Raw genomic sequence first — 23,965 nt, 5'->3', positions numbered from 1 at the left:
CATATCATTCTAGCCAATTCAAAATCAGTATGACAATGATACATACAAGATAAAAGAACTCCATTTGATGATAGTCAGAAAATGTTTTCTGAAGAACGGGCTTGGGAATTGCGATCTTGCAAGCAGGCCCTTGAATGGCCATAGGAAGAACTGTTGGCAACGTTGCCCATCAAAGATTGTCAAAAGGTCGCCTCAACTAGCACCTATGACTTGTGTTGACTGTTTGAGCTGACTGTGTGTATTCTGGCGTGTGTGTGTTTTACAGCAGGTCTGTTGTGTTTAAGTATTTATTAGCTTTAAAGGGACACAGAGATGATCTGCACTGCTTTTGCATAAGGAAGAATGTTTATGAGTTTAGAGAAATGATGAAGGCTCCCCTTTTAAAGAAAGTGGAGCTAGACAGTTTCTTACACTTTTTGGGCTTTGAATGTTGTCCACTTATATATACATGCATATTTTAAGACTGGAAATTCTTGGGTTTGCAAGTGCTCCAAATGCAGGGCTGTTGTATATTTTTTTCCCCCTCCTTTGCAAATAAAATTGCATCAGCCTGAATGGTCACTTCCGGTAACAGTTTCGATACTTGTTGCACAGAGGTGTGTATTACTTTAACTAGTTTTTACCTGTTTGGTTTGCAGCTATTTGATTTTTTTTATCAAAAAAAATTGACAATTTATTTATTGACACTTTGCTCTGTATCATAAGGAGTTCTTTTTGTAAAAGATTTGTTTTCAATAAACAATTTTGTGTATTTTGTAAATATTTATGGTTTTGCCTTTGTTTGGGTGCTTTCAAGAACTAAAATTCTGCATTCTGCCTACATACCTCTGTGGGAGTATTTCCAACACAGACAAATTCTCCTGCTGTAGGATGGAAGTCTACCTTTATTAAAGATGTATTGTTTTGACTTCAAGGGCTAAGATACCTCAATCTCTCCTTGAAGCACACTAGCAAGTTTTTAATTTCATATAAGTTGCAGTAATCACTGTGAATTGAGGTGATCTTGCTACTATATGGAAAACCCTCTAAGATTACAGCATATTCTGATGTGAAGTGGCTTCCTTTTGGGACGACATCATAGGTTTCCCGACTGAATTCAAAAAGAAATAGAAGTGAAGGAGGGAGCAATCCTAAACAGGTCTACTTGGGAGTCCGCCCCATTTTATTTAATTCAGATTACTTCCAGAAAAGTGTTCTTAGGATTCCAAGATTTATTTCGGGGAGAAAAATATTGTTGGACTGAATGGCTATGAATAGACTCAGCACTAGAAGGACCTTGTAATGCAGGTGGAAGGAAGAAACTTGTTAGAGAAGGAGAGCCCTCTGGAGTATAAGAAGGGAGAATGGATGTCAGGGGGATTTGCAGGAAATCTCCTCTGTTCTTTCCTCGCCATTTCTCTGTCTCTTAGATGCAATTTTCCTTTCTCCTTGGAGACAGAAAATCTCTTTTAAAGAGTTGCAAGCAGAGGTGGGCAGGGACCAAAATTTTACACGGACCGGGCTGATTCGCCGTTCGAGAGCCGGCAGGTCATGGGATGTGCCAAACTTTGGCTGGTCCGTTGATCTGTTGGTCCATGAAACCAGACATCCTGGCGCTGAGCAATCAATTCCCCAGGCAACATAGGAGCTGCCTGCAGACCTTCTGCTGCCCTTGAAACACACCAATCTTACCCTGAAAACCTTGATAGGTTGTTCTGCCTGCCAACCGGAGAGCTCCCATTATTCTCTATGTGAGCATTTAGTATATAAGACACAGCACGGAGCCACAGTTCCACTTACTAGTTATGGCTTGGAGGAACTGCTTGTTGCAAGAGGGTTTTTTGGATCGCGCCAAAGGGAGGCTTGGGGCTTGTGTTGCAACAAGGCTCTGTGTGGGAGCAAGCTTATTGGGTTTCCTCGGCTGAGGGCTCATTCTTGTTTCTCCTTTTTTTCCTTTCAATTCTTATTTGCTTGTGGGACATTGGGCTAGCCTAGGGCTGTGCTGCAACTAGACATGGGCACAATCGGAATTACGGACTGAAAATTGCCCCGATTTTGGCGTTTGCGCCATCGGGACTGGGCTGATCGGTTCCGTTCACGGCTCCTGGTTCAGCGCTCGAGTGGGGTGCTCTATCGGGTCTCGATCGGATCGATCGGTTTACGTTCGGGATTGCAGTCTGCTGACAGTCTGGTGCCAGCCATCTGTTCCCGAGGGAATGGAGCCCCGTGGAAACGGGGAATGCCGGAGCTGTTTGCCCTCCTTCTGTCGCCCTGGAAACGTGAATGGAAGCCCAGCTTTCCTTGATCAGCAGGGCTTCCTTCCAACCACAGAGCAGCCAGAAAAGTGCGCACCCGTCACGTCCATTTGGGAGAAGAGAGGGGAGGGCGGGGGAAGGGGGTGTTCTTCTGTAGCCATGGGCACTCGAATCTCATCCCTGCAAAGCCTTTATAAATAGCCATGTGCTGCACAACAAAGTTTCACTTTCCGCTTGAGGGTGGAGTGGGACACAGGCAAGCTCTCGCTTTTGGAGAGAGAAAGCGCAAGAGAGAGAGAGAGGGAGCTTTAGCTTTGGGCTTCAGCAGATAGGGAATTAGGGAATAGGGAGCTATCTCCTCTGGTCCCCCTCCCATGACAGTACCGGCACACTCCCGTGGGGACAGACCCCCCCCGCCCCCTGAGGGGAGGCGGCTCGCCGCCGCCTCCACGGGCCTACCAGGCCCGGCGGCCGCCATCCTCCTCACCCACCATTCCTTTAGCGCTGGAAACTGCGGGGCGCCCTCCCGCGTCAGCCTTCCCGATTCCCGATTCTGTATCGGAAACGGGACTTGATCAGTGAGGTTCGGGTACCTGGGTTCAGTGCCACCGCGGAATCACGATCAGCTAAATTGGGATTATTTTTTGGATTGTGCCCATGTCTAGCTGCAACCCAGTCTCAGAGCTGCAGTCAGGCTCTTGGTACAAGCTTATTGGTCTCCTTGAGGGCTCACTCTTCTGTCTCATTTTTTACCTCTTTCAATTCTCATTTGATTGTGGGGTGGTGGGCTAGCCAATTGCTGCAAGCCAATGCAAGTCAATTGGCGTTTGCAGCTCTTGTTCTATGTACTGGAAGTTTCCTGGGGGTGGCCGCTTTGCACGTCTGTAACTCGGATGTCCGAATTGCAATCTTGGCCAAACTTGGAGGGTGGCCGGCGGAGAGCCTGCTGAAGACATGTTGCAAGTTTGGCATTTTTGAGTGTGAAGGGGGTGGTGCTAGGGCCTCTGGAAGTGATGGACCATGGACCAACAAACTGGTCCACGAACCGAAACGGGTCTGTGAATGGTCCTTGTGCGTGTCTAGTTGCGAATTGTTTGAAAGGTCCTGCATACACATCTGTGTCCAACACTCACCTCAGTTCCAATAAGTTTTGGGGCTTGGGGAAATTAAAAAAAAAATCTGTACTACCTGCTTATGAGAAATGAAAGTACTACGAGTGTACATTTCAGGAGCAACGTTTCTTCTTTCAAACTGCCTGGAAAAATGCTATCATCTGCCTTCAGCTTGTGGACTTGTGAGTACGTAAGAGAGGGAAGACTCCAGTTAGCTATACTGCATACCAGGACCCCTGTGGTCCTTTTCTAGAAATGTGTCACTTCCCTCTCATTGACCTCAAGCTTGGGTAGTTGCATTGCAGAATTTGTTTTTCCAAAGAAAGATCTCTTTCTGTGCACCCACAGCCTTGGCTGTATGAATTCTCATTTGTGTAAGGTGTAATTTCAAAGAGATGTAATTTGCTAAGAAGTAACCAGGATATGAAGCTTTTTTTTGTATTGTGTAGCTTTCATCTTCAGCTCGATATGAAAATTCTCTCTACTGCTTTGCCTGTACATAAGATAGTGATGTGTGCCAGGCTCTCCAACATCCCTTTCCTTCTGTGAAATAGTTGACAGAAGTACCAAAGATATCTCAATTGAAGAATGCATTTGATATTGTTCAGAGCAGAGGTATTTCCAGTGACAGCGGCTCACCACATCGTTCTGTGTAGCCTCAAGCACCAGCAAGAGATGTAACAAAGGAGGGGCACAAGCAGCGTCTCCGTCATGGTTTTGGAAGGAGATGTAACCCCTCGAACAGTGCGGTGGTTAAGTGGCAATCTTCCAGATTTTGATACTCTTGGGCAACTAAAGAACACAACTGCCTTCTAGGCTTGGCAGCTGGTTTCCAAGCAACAGGCTCACCACTGATATTTTAACCAGAAACCATGTAATACCTTAATTAGGACCAACTAAAATATCCAGTGTGCAAGCCACTGGGTTTTCCTTGAAGTCTTCGTCAACTTGGACGGATGGTGTGGTTCAAGCTATAAAAGCTATAAACATCTTGCTCCCTCGCCCCAACCTGGCCCAACAAAAAACATGCAACCTGATGAAGAGTTCTGGTGCACCTACATGTCCCTCCTTTACAGATGTCTATTCAGACAACCTGTGATTCCAGGAACTCTGGGGCAGCAGGTGCCCACTTATCTCCCCAACATGGTGCTCAAGCATTCCTTTTGCTTGCCATTCTCTTCCGTTAATATGGCGCGCAACCAGCATTTGCCTTGCTGCAACAGGCAACTTTAAAAAGGATGGTGCATTGACTGTTGTGTGCGCTGGTTTAGACTGTGCTCCAGAGCTCATAAAAGTGACAGGTGCACTGTAGCTTTCAGGGATAATGGGCAAGCAACTGGAACGAAGTCTAGGAAATGATACGGAGACCTTGTATGTGCACATGTGGTTCTCCCTGAGACTTATGGTGGTAACTCTTAGGATACATTACAATTTTCCAACTATTTCACACCAGCAGGACCGTCACAGCTTTTCTTCAACTAATCCTGGAAATTGACATGTGGCAAGAATTCTCTTAGATCTTTAGCACATACCCACTCCCCAACTTTTTTTTTTTTACACAGGAAAACTACCAGTGGTCTTCCAGAAGAGGAGCTGACTATTTAACTCCCTAAAGTAATGTAGTATAGATAACATCTATGACAAAGTACACTTTTGTGTGTGATGCTTAAACTACTTCAGTTATAAACTGCTTGCGATTCATAAGTCTCTTAACGTCCTAGGAGACAAGAATGCTGTAGCTTCATGCAGGAACATAATATATGCACTTAATATTTCTTGCAATCTTACACATTATAGAGAACATCATAATGCTCAGCTTAACTTGCTCAGTACTAAAGGCTAGGCAGATCATTCATTATTTCCCTCAAAATTAAAATAGATCACTCATATAGGTCAATTTCTGGTCTAAATTTCAGACCCAATTGCAGGGTATAGAATTTTGACCAACTTTTGTTGCCAGCTCACATCAATAATCGAAGAATGAAACTGCTACCATCCCAAGCATCACCCAACAACAATCTTTGGCTAAACCCACTGGTTTGTCACACAAACAGCAAATGATTTTATATTCTCTTCCATGAGCTCTTTTTAGGTGGCATTTTACCAAGCATTCTATGCTAACAGCTCAAGGACCACAGCCAGCAATGCATCATATTGAGAAATCAACAATCCTGTTGTGAAGGCATTAACATCTTTTACAAATGCCTGCTAAAATGTTGGTTAATTCCAGCTCCAAGGCTGGTTGTGCCAGTAAATGATCAGTCTGGAAATCTGTCTTCTGCACGGGAGCAACACAGAAGGATTGTTGGTTTTGCTTAAATAACCCCAGGTTAGTGCCCACAGCTTCCTCCTTACCTCCTCCTGGTGGAAAGGTTCTCTTCACTCTCGCTCATCACCAAAACTCTGCTGGACCCTCCTTGGCTCGCTTCGTGCATCACTTCAATCTGGGTAAGGGCACAGCAACCATGGTTCCGATTAAAAGCTTGCTTAGCAGTAAAAGGCCTAGCAGTCCGAAGGAAGGTGGGTCTAACCTGTCCATGCGGGGTCTGTCTTCAGATCTGCCAGTATGCTAAAGCCACTTTCACGTGTGAATTAACATAAAGCAGATCATAATATGCAATTAGACATTCATGGTTTGTTTGTTTGTTTGTTTCTGTTTTGTACAACAGGGAAGCTGGAACAACTAATTCAGAGACTGGTATTTCTAGCATCTCCAAACTCCTCCTACTGGGGGTAATGAATGTTACGATTGTCAAGATTAGGACAAGGGACAGCAGACCAGGGCCAAAAAAACCCAAACTGAGCACTGGGAGGTAGCCAAGAAGGAACCCTCGATCCACTAAAAGGCACTTGGCTGTGCGTTCCTGCCACTCCTCTCAGCACATGCCAAGGGAAGTTGCTATTGACACATTGTGAGAAACATCATATCCTTCCAAAACAAAATGAACACAATGTTGGCTTTGTGACATTCCCCTCCACCCACCCACCCCATGGTCATGTCTATGGGTTGAAGACCTTTCTCCATCCCATTTTAAGATTACTGCAAACTGCAGATAGGGGGTTTCACCCCAGTTCCCAGCAACAATCCCTCCTTTTGTATTAAGATTTAGCCAAAAGAAGGCGATTCAAGCGTGCTCACTTTGTGACTTTTTATTTGGTCCTAATAAGGTATTGGGCTATCATTCAGATTTTCTTCTAATGGCCCAAGATGGCCATTTACAACTACGGACAATAAATGTGTCCAGCAATCATACATGTACAAAATGAGTGACCAGTTCCTTTCCTTGAGTAATGGGGACAAGCCCAAGGGTTGGATCCAGAGGAAAACTTCTGATCACAGAACAGCAGGCGATTTTCAAGTCCTCTACATTCACAGCAGACCTCTGACTCTTCTCAAAGAGCAGGCAGCATAGGGAAGCATTTTTGGCTATGGGATGGTAAATGGTAATTCCTGCTCTGCTACTAGAAATGCAAATGCCTTTTGTCCGTGGAAATTTTGTATGGGATCCAACCCAAAATTTAAGGGAAAGCGTTGAGTTTGATATCGCTGTAACCAGAAAAATGTGGTTAATGGTTGTTGTCGATTTTCTGGGCTGTATCGCCGTGGTCTTGGCATTGTAGTTCCTGACATTTTGCCAGCAGCTGTGACTGGCATCTTCAGAGGTGTAGCACCAAAAGACAGAGATCTCTGTGTCACAGTGACACTGAGAGACTCTGATACTGAGAGATCTCTGTCTTTCGGTGCCACACCTCTGAAGATGCCAGCCACAGCTGCTGGCGAAATGTCAGGAACTACAATGCCAAGACCACGGCTATACAGCCCAGAAAATCCACAACAACCATTGTTCTCCGGCCGTGAAAGCCTTCGACAATATAATGTGGTTAATGTCTAAAAAATAGAGGTTCCGGGTTTCACTCCTGGTAGGAAACCATATTGTTTTCTTTGAACGTCTGGCTTTCTTGTCTAAGGAAGGAAACCACAGTGAAAAGGGGGAGGCCAGGCTTGGGTTATTCAGGGGTAGATCCATTTTTCAATTAGCAGAATGGAACTTTCCTGTCTTCCCCATCCCACGGTAGCCCACAGACTTCCATGAAATGCTACTCCTGGGAGATAGGAAACGTGAGAAATGACATGAAGGGGATCTTGCAGGAGGAAGGGGAAACTGGTGGAAATTTTACTTAGTAGAGAATTTATTCTGCATCCAGAGGATACAACGGAGGAGTTAAGAATTATGTTGTGAACTATGTTGGGTCTCTGCTGGGGAGGAAAACACGGCAAAAATAGACCAAAGAAGAAAATAAGGAGTGGAGGAGGAAAGAGGTGGTGCATACAGAAAACATAAGGACTGGCATCTTTAACATTGCAAGGGGCCTGCTGCATTCTTCTTTTATGGGTTTATCACTTAAGCACTGCTTTGTACATCATGGAAAACCGACATAGAAAACTCACCCTATAGTGACCATATGAAGTCACTCTTAAAATAAAAACCTGTCTTGAGGATCAGATTTGTGGGGAGCTAAGGAAATCTTCACGGACCATTTTAAGAATCCTAGAGGATGGGTGGAGCACAAGGATGACAGTGGTGAAGTTGGGCTTTCTCCACTGAAGGCTGCACTCCAAATGAAGAGCAACACTGAAGGTTTCCCTACCTTAATCCCACCTTTAGTCTTCTTGACATTTTTCTTCTTTGATAACTCTGCATCAGAGACAGATTTGGGTGGGCTAGAAATTTCTACCGATCTCCTGTTGGTAGCTGAAACAACACAAAGGAAGGCCACATAACATCAATGAACGTCATACGACAAAACAAAGGCCAAGTATGAATGGACTGAGAATTTACTAAATTTTAAGCGTAGTAAAGATTTGTTGCAGAGCGTCATTACAGAAATAGGGTTCAGTTCTGGTTAACTAGTATTTCATCAGAGTTTGGTTTGGTTCTGGTACAGAAAGTGACTTGGGTCTAGGGTTGCGAGCCTCCAGGTGGCGGCTGGAGATCTCCTGGAATTGCAACTCATCTCCAGGTGATAGAGATCAGTTCCCCTCGGGAAAATGCCTGCTTGGGAGGGTGGACTCTATGGAATTATACCCTCCTGAGGTTCCTCCCCTCCCCAAATCCTGCCCTCCCCAGGCTCCTCCCTCAAATCTCCACGAATTTTCCAATGTGGAGCTTGCAAACCTACTTGGATCCCATGAGTGTCTTTGTGCACACCAAATGCATTCTATTGCAGAGTATACATCCTCTTCCCCATAACCTTCCCTTTGGCTTTTGTTGGTCCTTTGTGCTAAAACTGAAGTTTTAGTGGGAAAGAAAGCATGCTGTGATACAGAATGGCTGAATCCACACATCCTGGCGTTGCGCTAAACTTTCACTAAACCTCTGGAAGTATAGCGTCTTTCTAGCACAATTTCTGACTTGTGGCGCGATGAGTCAGAAATTGCGCTAGAAAGACGCTATACTTCTGGAAGTTTAGCATAAACTTCTGGACATTTAGCGCAAACTTCCGGAAGTTTAGCACAACGCCAGTACGTGCCGGGACGTGTGGATTCAGCCAATGCATCTAGCATACAGGGAACTCATTCACAGGATCGCAGGCCCTAATTTTTTTTAATGGTTCGGTAACTACTGATTTAGCTACTCTTAATCATTTTGAAAGACTGGGGAGCAGGAAGCATGATGCAGCTTCAAAAAAATCTGAATGACTATACTATACATGTTTTCCCCTCCCGTTTATATTAGAATTTGGGCCACCTGCTGAAGCAGATTAGCAGAGGGTTAAGGAATGACACAACAAATTCATCTATATAAAGACAAGTGTCCTGACTGACTCATCAACTCCCAGCCCAAACCCCTGGACTTAGAAACATGAAATCTGGGGAGAACATAAACGCCCACTAAGAAGGAATTTGCCCCCTAGGGGGGGTCAAAAGGGATAATATGTGTTTTCCCAAAGGGATACAGATTCCCTGTGGGGCTGGCAGGCTGCTGCCTACTTGCGCCCCCACCCACTGCCAGCTTGGCCACTCTTCCCTGATTGGGCCAGCCTTTCAAGGTCATTTGCATATGTGGCCTGATTGGGGCTCACAACATTCCACACCTCAAACCCGCCCCCCCCCCAAGACAGTTGGAACACATTGGTCATTTGCGTATGTGGCCTGATTGGTCCTCACTCCCCACATTCTAAATGGTATGCAGTTGGTATTGGGAGTCATTGAATGCGTCCTGAGACCAAATGCACCTCCCAGTCTTCTCCTAAAAGTTCACTAAGGTTGCCAATCTCCCTGTGGGGCCTGGCTTTCCTGTGTGGCTGGCAGGCTCCTGCCTCCCCCCAATTTAAAGTATTTAAGTACTGTACTTAAATAAGTAAATAAGTAATTAAATAAAGTAGTTAAATACTGTAGCAAAGCACGGGTATCAAGCTAGTATGACACATAATCAACTTTTGGAACCCTGATAGGGCTGCCAACTCCAGAGAAGGGGAGGGAAGAGAACTCAGCAGGAATGTGATATTAGCATCTACCCCACCCCAGCCCCAACCTCAAAGCTGCTGTTCTCTCTAGGGGAACTGAGTGCTCTGGGCCAGTGCTCATGGATATCTCATGAGCTTGCCAATCTTCAGGTGAGACATGGAGTTCTTCTGTAATAACAACAGAATATTGTCCTCTCAGATTGGCAGTGTCTCTCCTAGGTCTTAGGCAGGGGTCATTCACATCACCTACTGCCTGGTCCTTTCAAGCTGGAGAGGCCGGGGATTGAACCTGGGACCTTCTGCATTCCAAGCAGATGCTCAGCCACAGAATCAATCAGCTGCATGTCAGCTGGGAGTTCCCTGCTTGGAACTCATTTGGCTTGGGGTAGTGGAGTAAGGAGGCTGCCCTTATCCTGTACTGTTTGGTCCTTTTCAAGTTGGGAGAATATTGCTGGGGGAATGCTAAACCCCTTCTCCCTACATGCCACAGTCCTGGCCCAAATAAAGGCTACTTTTACTTGGGAAAGAAGTTCCCACTAGGGGACTCCCAGCTGATATGGGACTGATTTGGTTCCCTGACTTTTGAAGCAGACCCAAAATGTTGAAAATCGTTGTGTGTAGTTTGTCCTTTTTACAATGTAGTTGTCCTTTTATAAAACAAAGATCAGGCAAATTCCTGGAGAGCAAGTCTATAAAAAGTCATTGGCCATGGCCAGGGCTTTTTTTCTGGGGAAAGAGGTGGTGGAACTCAGTAGGTTGCCCTCGGAGAAAATGGTCACATGGCTGGTGGCCCCGTCCCCTGATCTCCAGACAAAGGGGAGTTGAGATTGCCGCGGAGGTCAATCTCAACTCCCCTCTGTCTGGAGATCAGGGGGCGGGGCCACCAGCCATGTGACCATTTTCAAGAGGTTCCGGAACTCCGTTCCCCCACGTTCCCCCTGAAAAAAAGCCCTGGCCATGGCAGTAAAATGGAACATCCATGGACAGAGTCACTACATCTCAGAATATCAGCTGCTGGGGACAACAAGAAAAGCCGGCAAGCTTCCAGAAGCATTTGGTTTGAAATTTGTTTCAGAGGGCATAGGGACAACTGATGTTTAATGTTTAATGTCTTTTACTGCTACTGGGTTTTTTATAATGATTCTGTGTTGTTTATTTAAATTGCTCTGTTTTTATATTTTGCTTGAGCAGCCTTATGAATCAGGAAGGACAGAAAGGTGGGAGTATAAACATTAACTAACCTCATGGAAACCAAAAGCTGACGGCAATATAAACCTTGGTCTTCTCTAGCCAAGCAATTCTCACATTCTCATTTTCGCCACTTCTGAAATGAGGTTTGTTTGGTTGAATAATTCAGGTAAGGATCGATACATCTGTGTGCTTTTCTTCCGCCAAATCTCTCATTTCCTGGAATTCTCAAGACTCCAAGGTACACTTCAAGGTCACAATCCGAGCCAGCCAGGCGGTGGAAAAATTAACCTCATCCCATTCATCATTTGGAAATATGTCTCTAGACACTTCAAGCTAGCCTCCAGTTTAGCTTGTTTAGCTTTTTTGTAGTCTGCATTGGACAAAAGCTGATGTGTGCATGGGGGGGGGGGAGACAAAATAAAAAGGGACGTAAGAATTCCCCAGACTTGCTCTTGCCTGTCTTCCTTCTCCAGTGCTTATTTGAGAAATTGGTCTCTCTTGCTTGCCTCTTTAGGTAACAAAATAGACAAAAACTGATTTCCCTCCTCAGTCATTTTTTAAAAAGAAAAGCAGCGAGGGCTGGTTTGGATCAGGGCCAGGAGTTGGGTTTGTGTTTTTAACCCAGTATTACCTAGATCAGCATTTCTAAAACTGGGGCCCAATGACTTGCGCTTCAGTAGGTGTGTGAGTCCTTTGTAAAGAAAGAAGACGAGATCCAACAGCTCAGCCTTAGGAACGCTGGCGTTAAGATAAATTCTTTGTTCCTCTTGACTCAATTTCTCCCTCAAATCCACCAGTTCCATTTCTTGTCCTCTTTTTAGGAATCTTTTAAGGAATCATTTCTGTTTCGATTAAAGAGAAATTAGAAAGAAGGGAAGGGAAGGAGGTTCTGCAAAGTTTTAGAATTTCACTCTGGAGATGGTCAGAGACAGGCAATGTGTTTTCAAACCTTCCGGTCCTCCTGCTGACTTTGAGGCATGTCACGTAAAACAGCTGCACAGGCTGAAGTTACGAAAGGATGCACTAACTTCTCTATAAAGAGAAATGAATGAGAAGGCTCTCTTTAAAAAGAGAAAAGAGAGAGAATGAGGAATTAATGGCTAATCTAGAAAAGGGAAGATTGGAAAAAGAAATTCCCTTTCCCATAACAACACTACCCGGTTGGTACAGTCCAATTACAGTCCTTTAACCTGAAATAATTCTGAAAACTGAACTAGGTCTCATTCACTGTCCACTGTGAAGGATTTTTACATAGAGAAACAGCTTCACTTATATCCAAAATGCAAGCCTGCAAAATACAACGTGTGATGCTGATCTTTTTCTGTTCTCGGAAACAGTTTTGGAAAGTTTCTCCAGGTCTTTTCCTGCCTTTGTTCTGCCAGTCTCTGGAGAGGTTTTTAACCAATAAAAAGTTGCTCTTACTAGAATGGAGACCTTCTCTAGACATAAATTTTCTGCAGGGACACACAGCAGATGCAGGGAACTGCTTCTTCTTCTTCTTCTTTTATAAAAAAGCGACTTAGGCTCAGATGGGTGCTGTGGGGGTAGGAAGGACTCTTGCCCCCCCACGTAGTTTTTTCACACACAAACCATGCAGGAGGAGTTATTTCATTAATTTTGCTGGGAGAATTTATGCATGAAGATCAGAAAAATGGGCTAAAGAATTCCCCCCTGCACGGTTTTCATGCAAGAAAACTGCGAGGGGAGGAGGCAGGAGCCCTTCCTCCCCTGCAGTAGCATTTGGCAGCCCTGTGGGCATCTTCAGTGGGCTCTCTTTATTTTTGAAATGAGAGGTTACCCTTTAGGGCACGAAGATAATAACCGAACGTGACCACGGTGGCTGTGTATCGACTAGACCTCTGTTTACAGCAATGCAAATATGTTTGTAAAAACTCTTCATGCATGTGGGAGAATATCCTAGTTGATTTCAGTTAAAAACCATCTGGAGTTTTTTTGCCATCTTCTGGGCACAGAGCAGGGGTCACTGAAGGTGTGGGGTGGGGGCCGTAGTTGTGAATTCCTTGCATTGTGCAGGGGGTTGGACTAGATGACACTGGAGGTCCCTTCCAACTCTATGATTCCTAACTAAAACCACGGCCAGTAAGGCTGTTAAACACAAAACTAGGTTCCATCTAAAACCCCATCAGGAACACCACAGATGCTTCCTTTTGCTCAGCCGTGTTCCTTCGCAGCTACAGAAAGCAAGCGTTTGAATCACCTCTTCCTCCATTCTTTTCTCTCTGCCCTACTTCCTGTGTCCAAACACAATCAATATGTACTTATTTTAACCGGACAGATGCCTGCCATCGGAAAGCTTCCTCATAAGAACAATGATCATCACAATATACCTGATATAATGGCAAAAGGACCTAGCGGTGTGCTATGGACTAAGATGTTTTCCACACGGGGACAGGCTTGCGTGGCTTCCCGGATGCTGGTGTGGTTGCTGCTGATACAATGCAGCAGCAACGGGGCTTCCACATGGCAGATTTCCCTCGCCTTTTGGTACGGGGTGGTTTGCCATTGCCTTCCCCAGTCATCTACACTTTACCCCCAGGAAACTGGGTACTCATTTTACCAACCTCGGAAGGATGGAAGGCCGAGTCAACCTTGAGCCGGCTACCTGAACCCGGCTTCCGCCAGGATCGAACTCAGGTCCTGTGAGCAGAGCTTGGGCTGCAGTACTGCCGCTTACCACTCTGCGCCACGGGGCTCAGAGGACCTCCTCCAGGAAGAGGAGGTGCCCAAATAAGCTCAATACAGTGTCTCCAAATGGGCTCAGTGTTAATATGGATCTGTCTTGTTTTCTGACTTGAATTTATTGACTTGGTAGACATGTGGTACTGTCCCTTTAAATTTTGTTTTTGTAGGGTTTTCCCACAGCTGTTTCTCCTTTACGCTGATATTGGTAGCCATTGCAGAGAGCTGCCTTATACTTGCTGGAGATGAATGGGAAATGTTCCTTATTATGAATTAGAATCTTTATTGTAAGTTTGTTTAGTTTTCTCCAAAGTATTTTCTGTGGATTGTATATTTTGAAAATTTCATTAATTGTTACTTTTAGCACGGTAACTTCCAGGAAGAAAGAAGACGGAAACAGGTGGACATACTAGTACCTCCGTCGCAGTTACTCTTCAATGGAATTCTGCTCACATTGAGATTTGGATCCGATGGACATTTCCTTTATAGATTGCATTGTGTACTTTTGACTCTTGTATATTTTGCTGCTCTAGGCACAGTCACTTTATATATTGTTATGGTAACACTATAACGGTTATTTATTGATATTTACTGTATAGATGCATTTTGCACTTTATTGTATATACAAGGACTTAATTATTGGCTTACAGTGACCTTTTGATGCTTTGATGTTTGGATGACCTATTGTGCCTTAGAGTTCTTTTTGGCGGCTGCTAATGTGTAATGTACAAAAATTAGATATAATGACGATATGAGACTGTTCATACTTTTTTTGAATTAATTTATTCATTTCATTTATCTTCATTGGTGTTATAGTTAGGTGGTCGCGGTGCTCTTTGAGCTTGTTTTTTGGATGCTTTTTCTGTGATTCTCTCATTATATTACTGCTCCCCTAGGAAGAAGCAAAACTTGCAGTTTCTGCATCAGATTCTTTAAGATCCCAACTGTCTGGAGCCTGGAGCCTCCCTCCCTTAGGCTCCTCCCAATCTAGCAAAATGCTCAACTTCCAGCGTCTCAATTCAAACTTGCTACTAAATGCTTCTCTGTTCTTCTCACTAGGTCTGATTGGTGTCCAGTTCTGAAGTCAGGGGAGGGAAATTTCCAAGCATTAAGAAGCATTAACATTTTGGCTCAGTCAAGCCAATAAACCTTCAATGTAGCCAATACAGTAGTATTGCAGAGAGACTATTCAACAGGTTCTAGATGAGTAGCTGTGTGTTAAGTCTGTAGCAGCAAAATAAAACAGGACTCCAGCAGCACCTTAAAGATCAGTAACATTTGTTCAAAAGCTTACGCAGGAATATAGTGCTGAAGGTGTTAATAGACTGGTTTTATTTTGGTCTGTTAATGTCATAGTAAATTGAGCCCTGAAAGCAGGAATTAAGAGTTTCTCAGATTAAAGTGTAAATTTTTTTTGTTCTATCTTCTTTTTCCCCCTCTATGTTTTGCAATCAATCTCCAATTGGGTCATTTATGCCGCAAAAACATCCATTGGTAAGAAGGACCTCAAGATCACAGTTTCAGTCTCCTACCCTAGCTCTGACATACATTGCAACTTCCCTAAACTTTAAGTCAGGGTGTGTGTGTATAAAAGGGAAGTAAAAGTCTCTCTCCAGTCTATTTTTATAAACATTATAGGCTGTTAAGAAGTGAGCGGGTTTACCCAAGAGTCAAGGATGGAATTTGCATTGGCAGCATTTCTTGCGTCAGCTATTCCTTCCCTGGATTTTCTTTACTTTCACCTTCTCACCAGATGTTATTCATTAGGTGATTTTTAAAAACATATCACTGACTGTAGAATGCTATGAAGGATCTGACAGGGCTTTGACTAGCTTTCCGTTCTAGTCCCTAAAGGACTGGAAACAGACTTCCAACTGTGAGCGGAACTACAAGTGACAAAAGGCACAGATTGGACACTTGTCAGCTTCCCTCAAGTTTTGATGGGAAATGTAGGCAGCTTGATGGAATGTTGGACAAGTGACAGTTGAAAAGTCCATTGGACAGCAGTCGGAGAGCCAAGCTGCAAGACTAGGATGCCTACATTTCCCATCAAAACTTGAGGGAAGCTGACAAGTGTCCAATCTGTGCCTTTTGTCACTTGTAGTTCTGCTCTGTGTGCCTCCCTTCAAAGTAAGGTTGGTGTGACAATATCCTTGGGTCAATTTGTGTACTGGATGATTGAGGATGAGGAAGGAATGGTGTGTTGGTTGTGTATTAAAGGAAGTGTAAGACAATGGGTGTGTGAGTTATGGATTACTAAAGAAAAAAAAGGTCAAATTGATTGAGACACAGAGAAATATAATTTGAGCACCTATTTGTTTTTTTAAATATATATATATATATATATTAAAAACAGCCACAGCGAGTCTCTGGAGGAGGTATTTAAGCCATTCTTATAATGGAATCAGAACTGTACTAAGATGAAACATATAGGAACAAGTCTGTGCTCTACCATAATTATTATGCTTTTGGTATAATCTTATTATTGTAGGCTTTCACTGCATGGTCTTATAGCTTCCATGGAGATAGCTCAAGATGGGTAGCCATGTTAGTCTGTCTGTAGCAGTAGAAAAGAGCAAGAGTCCAGTAGCACCTATAAAACTAACAAAATTAGTGGCAGAGTATGAGCTTTCGTGTGTCACCGCTGCGAAGAAGTGAGCTGTGACTCACGAAAGCTCATACCCTTACCACAAATTTTGTTAGTCTTATAGGTGCTACTGGACTCTTGCTCTTTTCTACTGTTTTTATAGTTTGTAATCCCACATTCCAGCTTTGTTCACAGGATACAACGGCTAGTTTCACTGTTGCAAACGGCTAGTTTCACCGGTGCTCAGATCATCTTGGAATCCTAAGATTCAAGTACCGAGAGGTTTGACTCTTGAAAGCTTATACCCCGAAAATCCTGTTGGTCTTTAAAGCACTGCTGGATTCGAATTTTGCTCTTCTACTGCAGCCCAACACGGCTACCCACCTGAAACTACCTTGGAATTCTGTGTGCCTGGTTATATTGCATTGGTTGGTTATTGGATGTCTGTGTTGTTTCTCTCTCTCTCTCTTTCCTTACTTTGTAATCTACCTTGAGCCTCTGAGAAAAGTGAGCTATGAATAAGCTAAATAAATTATAGCAACATTTCCCCAATTTTACACCCCATCCCTGCAACTGCATCTCTATACTCCCACCCCACCCCAAATTTCTGGAGGCGAACAGCACTTTTGGGATGCATCCACCCATCTCTGGACCTTGCACTATTGCTACACTAAAGCTATCACATGGAACTAGATTTTCCGGTGCATGGACAAGCCAATCCTGTTGCAAGTTATTGCTATGGCGCATCAACTGCACATATCCAATGTGCTTTGGGAAACAATTTAGAATCAGAACCGTGGCATGGAAGAAATGGGTCTCATCGTATCCTGCCATCTGTTGCCCAGAAGACACACACAAACACACTCAGCAGGGGGTTTCTGGCAGATGTGCCTGCCCATTTCAACACTCATAACTTCCCTCTAAATAATCTGGGCCTGTCCAACCCCTAATTCCCGGTCAGCGCTGGGGACCTGGCGGTGTCCCCCACTTCTAGCAGCTGTGTTCCAAAAACCTACAACAGTCTTATTTGTCCAGAAACTAACACTGATGAAAATGCCGCATACACTTTCTGTTTTGTACAAAGACGGCATTCAGGTGCTGTGGTTTCCTCGCTAACGAATACACAGCTGTGAGTGACAACTGCTTTATTTTCTAGACGAGCAGGACTTTTTTCAGGCGTTGAGGGGAACACAATCTATTTATTCAGACATCTGGACCTGTCCATAAAAAGTGTAAGTTTCCACCTCCCCGCTACCCCAATGGCATTTCAGCAGCCCTGAATTTACGGTTGCTCACGAACAGAATCGCACACAAGGATTTGGTTTTGACTTTCTTACAGCAGGGTGATCCTAGTTCACCCGCCCTTTCCTCTCCCCTTTGGGCTGCTACTGAGACACACGCATCAGTTCGCATCCACGTTGAATATTCTCGGTTTTGCCCCTCACACTCTGCTTCAGATAGGCAGTCTATCTTTAAAAAAAAAAAGTTTAAGCTCTGTCTGTACATGCCTGGAAACATTGCATAATTTTATGTCACAGCTCAGATGCTCTAGGACCACTACCATCTCCCTAACAAAACACATTTAATTCAGAATAATCTTAAGAGCAGAACTACACTAAAATGTTACATGTAGTTTTGTGATCCTGCTTGCCAACGTTCTTTTAAAACAAAATTTAGGATAATAATAATAACAACATTCGATTTATATACCGCCTTTCAGGACAACTTAATGCCCAATCAGAGTGGTTTACAAAGTATGTTATTATTATCCCCACAACAAACACCCTGTGAGGTGGATGCGGCGGGGCTGAGAGAGCTCCAGAGAGCTGTGACTAGCCCAAGCTCACCCAGCTGATTTCAAGTTGAGGAGTGGGGAATCAAACCCAGTTCTCCAGATTAGAGTCCCGCGCTCTTATCCACTATACCACACCAGACTGCAATTTTGAAGGGAAGGACTAGTGCAAGGGGGAAAGGGTCTATTTATATTTCTTAATCTATTTTCCCGCTGAAAATCACTCACTGCATGCTGTTTTCAGCCCCACTTGGAGGGGGGAAAGGAAGCTTAGGGTTTCTGCCAACATGGGTAATTGCTTCGGGGTAGCAAATTCAGCAGACTGCCACAGACCAAACATGGCTATCCACCCGAAACTATCTTTTTATAAATTGTAATCCCTTCTCGTTAATGCCGAAGAGACTAGAGAAGTTGTTTTCCCACTACTTTAACATATATTAGCCTATACCTCCACACCTGAATCTTTATAACAAGTTCATATATCAGAAAGAAAAGACTCTAGGCATGGGACGGACAGAGGTGTTATGACATCACAGCCACCAGCCAATCGACACTGTTCATGATAGGCTTTTGCCTGAAGATCCATTCTCGTCCAAGCTCTGCTCTGCACAAGCACAGAAGTTATCTTTGTGGTTGCACAGAGGCCACAAAGAAGAATATATCTCTTTTGCAATAAAATAGGGAAAGTGCTTCCAAAGTACACCAACCACTGTTTTTAGGTATCTCTGGCCGTACCCAGTGTTATCTCAAGGTTCCGCTTACTGACTGCATTGCTCTTCAGATAAATTGCGTTGCTTTAAAGACACTGTTCCTGTCACAAGGCATACAAGCAGGTAATTGCTTTATGATCTGTTGTAAAGCAGCTTAACGGCACCAGACATTCTTCCATGATCCACAGAAGGGTGGAGTATTGAATTGCATATCCGAAGATGTCAGAGTGGAAGACGTTTTGTTGGGTGAGCAGAGAAGGCATAACTCATACAAGACTATCTTGTTGCGGTTGAGAGAATTGCGAGAACGATGGGCTTGCATAAGACCACGTGAGGCTGAGAGGAGTTGAACCTGAAAAATTCACCGCCTGCACTTTTCGGCCTAGTACTCTCTGAGTAAACATATGTTGCAGATTGCACTCACAGAACTGGATGCTCCCCCATTTGACAGAAATCCTCCCACAAAGAAAACTAGATTGTCAAGGAGAAGAGGTCTGGCCTTAGCCTTCTCTCTGTGCTCTAGTTTTCTCTGTGGAGGGATTCTGATGTACTGAGGCGAGCTCCACTGGGGGAGTCCCTCTCCTGCAGTCTGTACAGTCCAGACCCTCCTAGATGGGTATCCGTGTTAGTCTGTCTGTAGCAGTAGAAAAGAGCAAGAGTCCTATAAGACTAACAAAATTTGTGAGTCACAGCTCACTTCTTCAGATATCTGAATATCTGAAGATATTCAGATATCTGAAGTGAGCAGTGACTCTCGAAAGCTCATACCCTACCACGAATTTTGTTAGTCTTATAGGTGCTACTGGACTCTTGCTCATTTCTATAATCCATACCCTCGTTTATCTCTTTAGTGGTCCTATCACTTCAGTAACAATGCCATTGTAAGCAGATTTACTCCAGTCTAAGCCCATGGTCTTAGATTGGAGTAACTCTGTTTAGGATTGCACTGTAAGCCAGCTCTCAGAGTAAAATAATAACAACAGCGCTGAGCCCAAATCCTTGTCAGCACAGCAAATTATGGGCCTGTCTTGCAGGGAGAAGTATTTGCAAACTTAAACATTTGATATGAACTCGGCAGACATGGACACCTGAAGTTGCATTACATCGAGCCACGCCATTGGTCCATCAAAGTAAGTAATATCTACTCTGATTGGCAGTGGCTTTAAGTTGGGAAGTCTTCCACACCACTGCCAACCTGATCCTTTAACTTAAGAGGCTGGAAATTATACCTGAGACCTTCAGCATGCAAAGCAGATGCTCTACCACTCAGCCATGGACCCAACTACATCTCTGCTGGGTTTCATCAGGTAACCAGCGCTGGAGGAAGAGGACACTGGAGTCCAGACAGGCTCCCCTAAGGGTAGCCCTCTTTTTCAACCCATGGATTCCAAAGTAAGTGGCAAAGCTCCCTGGGGACACTCTCTCTCTCTCTGCTCCTTACCTAATGTTGCAGGTCGGATGCTTTTCGGTGATGCGCGCTTCGGTGATGATTCGGGATGAGGGGCGACAGGCTGCACTGGCCGCGTCTGCTTTGCTGCCAGCTTTTTCAGGCTCACTTGCCTCTTGTCGAACATTTCTTGTACATCTTCTAGCTTTTGGAGAACTCTTTGGGCATTGCTCTGCAAGACAAAAAAGGGGGTGCAGATTTAAGTAGTGACTGCAGGCTAAGAGATGTTCCGCCAGGCATATGGTTGAGGCCAGTCTTAGATCTTCTAGAAATGCCTCCCTACCGGTCTCCCGTTGGGGGGGGGGAGCTATATAACCATCAATTTGTACCCCCTTTCCTTTCTGTTTATGGTTAGGGAAGAGAGGAGGGGGCTGCCATCTGGGATCCAGAATGTATGTGTATTGACAATTCTGACTTTTAATGCATTTAATTGCTTTTATCTTTTGTATTATTTATACTGTTGTAACCCGCCCTGAGCCCACTTGCAGGGAGGGCAAGCTAGAAATTAAACAACAACAACAATAATCATAAAGCTTAGAACGGGAGGCTTCTGCCCAGATGTGTTAATAGCTGTTCCCAGGCGGAGCACACCTGCATTGATATGTTTGATGGAAATCTTTAGGATTTGCAACAGGTTGAGTCCTACGACTTCACGCAGTCAAAGGTGGAGTGTTCTATCTGCCTTCTGGAACAGGCGCCTTTTTATTTATGTTATCTCATTTATAACCCTTCCTTTTCCCCCAATGGGGCCCCAAAGCACCTTCTACTGTTCTCTGTTTTATCCTCACAACAACCCTGTGAGGTAAGTTAGGCTGAGAGTGTCTGTGACTGGCCCAAGGCCACCCAGCAGGGATTCAAACCTGGGCCTCTCAGATCCTAGTCCAACATTCTACCCACTACACCATGGTGGCTCTTTGCATTTTCAGGACATGCCTTACTACAACTGAGAGGCAGTTTGGTGCAGCGGTTAAGAGCGGCAGGACTCTAATCTGTAGAGCCAGGTTTGATTCCCCAATCCTCTGCCTGAAGCCAGCTGGGTGACCTCAGGTCAGTCTGAGGTCTTCTCAGAGCTCTCTCAGTCTCACCCACCTCACAGGGTGATTGTTATGGGGATAATAATAACACACTTTGTAAACTGCTCTGAGTAGGTGTTAAGTTGTCCTGAAGGGCAGTATATAAATCAAATGTTGTTGCTGTTGTTATTATTATTAATATTATGTCCTTAGACGAGTAGAGTAGTAGGATACAATCCAATGCACTTAGGATCAGTAGCTACATCTATATGACAAAAATTAAATAGTTTTGATCCAGTGTTATCTGTCAAGTGTAAGGAAAATGATATATAAAGACAAAGACGAAGTAATTTGGTGGAGTGAGGTATGACATAGTTCTGACTTTGAATGGGGACGGAGCAGTATACCACCCTACCAGTTACCCTACAGTTTTAACTAATATTTTACCAATCATTAGCCAAATGCTTTTTATAAATAAGAAGGAGGGGTGTGTAGAGGGAAGGCACAAACCCTGTGGTACACGGACCATAAAAATGTAATTTATGATCCGCAAGTAATACTTGTTAATCAGTAATGATAAATTATTCATCGATAACTAGCCTCATAAGTACCACATTGATTACATATCAAGGTTGACACAGTTGAAATGACAGCCTAACTGGAATCGAAGAGGTGTGGCCAACCATCCCACAAGCAATGATACAGCTAAAGGCAGAGAAAATGCCCCTAAGGTGCTGTGTTCAGACAGAATGCTTTTTAGTGAACGTTGTGTTGTAAACATGCCACTAATCACAACGTGCATAAGCAAACTTGTGCAAAATGACCTTCCCAGCAGGGCGGTTCTCTGTCAGGACACTCCTAACTCCTAAGCTTTTGAGAGCGATAGCTCCCTTCTTCAGATACACATATACAGGTATCTGAAAAAGGGAACTTTGACTCTCAAAAGCTTATACCCTGGAAATCTTGTTGATCTCTAAGGGGCCACTGAACTCAAATCCTGTTGCTCTATACAATGCGTGTAAAAACATGCCCTTTTCTGTGCATGAGTTTTGGGGCACCTCTTTCTGCTGAAACCTTCCTAGGAGGTCGACTCAAACCTTCTTCTACTGCAGACAACACGGCTAGCAACCTGCAACTGTGTAGAACAGTGCTTCTTCCCTCATCCCCCAGACACCACAGTTTGGAACTGCATATCCTTGCAGTTCCGTTTGATGAGTATGTCTTTGTATTTTACACCCTTCCGTTCCTTGTCTCTTCTTGGTTCCCCCTGAGGACTTCCAATCAGATGTATCTTGAGAGTTCCATGCTTGGAACGCAATTCCCAGGTGTGCAGGGGCCTGCTTTGGATTGACACCATGGCAAGGGGGGGGAAGGGGCTTCAGTCTTGCTCCCTGTGACATTTTCCCAACCTGAAACAACTCAGGGGAGCAGCTGCCTTCCCAGTTGGAGAAACTTACATGCGCTGATGGACTACACGTAAGTTTCTCCACCAGGGCAAAGGTCAGCTTCCCCGGGAGGTTTCGGGTCTGGAAAAAGGTGCTAGGGGAGTGGGGCTACAGTCCTGATCCAAATCACAGCCCTGCCCAACTGGGAATTGAATTTCTTGTATGGAACTCACAAGCCATGTCTGATCAGAAGTCCTAATGGCAGACCTAGGGAGATGGTGAGAATGATGTAATATATAGTTAAATCCTGAGGGTCTTTATGGACTATGCAACTACAGTCAGACTTTTTGCTTCTTTTTGACTGTCTTTGTATGTCTATTCTAGTAGGGCTGAACCCACACACATACTTGAGTCAGGAGCCTCCATTCCTACACTATGCCCCAGAGGGGGTGTTGAAGGGAATCAACACTCCTCTAGGCATTCTCTGCTCAGGCATGTATAATTCCGCAGGTGCCTTACCTTTATCTCTGGGGTGAGAATCATGTCGAACTGATTGTAGAACTCCTTTGCATTCAAGAGCTGGTGGTCCTTGGCGGCTTCCAGGAATCTCTCGATGTCACAGAGTGCCGTTTCGGCTCCCTCCTGCGTCTGGCATTTGTCGACAGCTTGGGAAGCCAAGAGGTAGATTCCAGCTTCACACCACTGGCTAGCCTTGAAAGGGAGGAGAGGAAAGAGGAGTTGTTAGAACTTCAAAGGAGCCTACAGTCGAACAACATTTGGGCTAGTCATATTCAAGCCGAGAGTGCCATTTACGGGTGGCAGCAAGAAGCAAACTCCCTGTATTTCAGACTAGACATGATTATTCCACGGAGTACCTTTCTCACACCGTACAGAGAGGACATAGCTATACGATACACTGTTTACGGGTCAGCGACATGTCTACCCACAAAGTCATGTCCGGTTTGACATGTGCTGGCAGTCCTGTGAGGAAACTTAAATCCCAGGTGTATAGGGCCGATTCCAGACGGCCAGAAATAGCGTTTTGCCCGCGCTATTAATCGCTTACCAGCCACGCGGGTATTTTCGCCTCCATCCGCTTTGTCTCGTCTTCATCCGTTCTGTGCCGTGCCGTTCCGCCTCCACATGTTCGCATGGCCAAGAGAGCAACCCCGGGATTGGTTCTCTCCTCCCCGGCACAACTGACGTGGGGGGCCTTCATTTGTTCGCATCTCGGGGTTTTTTTTTTTATTTCTTTCCCCCCGTTTTGCGCAAACGCGCAAACGCGCACATGCGCGAATCCGCGGCATCGACGATGCGGTCAATGAT

General features: G+C 44.6%; 1 protein-coding gene across 1 annotated transcript in view; it reads right to left on the bottom strand.

Annotated features, from left to right (window-relative positions):
• The window catches only part of MCF2L2 (MCF.2 cell line derived transforming sequence-like 2), a 272,166-nt gene that overhangs the window by 159,581 nt on the left and 88,620 nt on the right, over positions 1-23,965 (bottom strand). Inside the window, exons 11-14 of the mRNA XM_054982756.1 lie at positions 23,159-23,350; positions 20,236-20,413; positions 7,997-8,100; positions 5,702-5,790 (exon numbers count right to left, since the gene is read on the bottom strand). Of these exons, the coding sequence (XP_054838731.1) occupies positions 5,702-5,790; positions 7,997-8,100; positions 20,236-20,413; positions 23,159-23,350 (563 nt within the window). The remainder of the gene's footprint in view (positions 1-5,701; positions 5,791-7,996; positions 8,101-20,235; positions 20,414-23,158; positions 23,351-23,965) is intronic.

The sequence above is a fragment of the Eublepharis macularius genome, chromosome 6, assembly GCF_028583425.1.
Source record: "Eublepharis macularius isolate TG4126 chromosome 6, MPM_Emac_v1.0, whole genome shotgun sequence".
Taxonomy (NCBI): Eukaryota; Metazoa; Chordata; class Lepidosauria; order Squamata; family Eublepharidae; genus Eublepharis; species Eublepharis macularius.
Note: the sequence above shows the minus strand (reverse complement) of the source record. Positions and strands in the feature narration are given on the sequence as shown.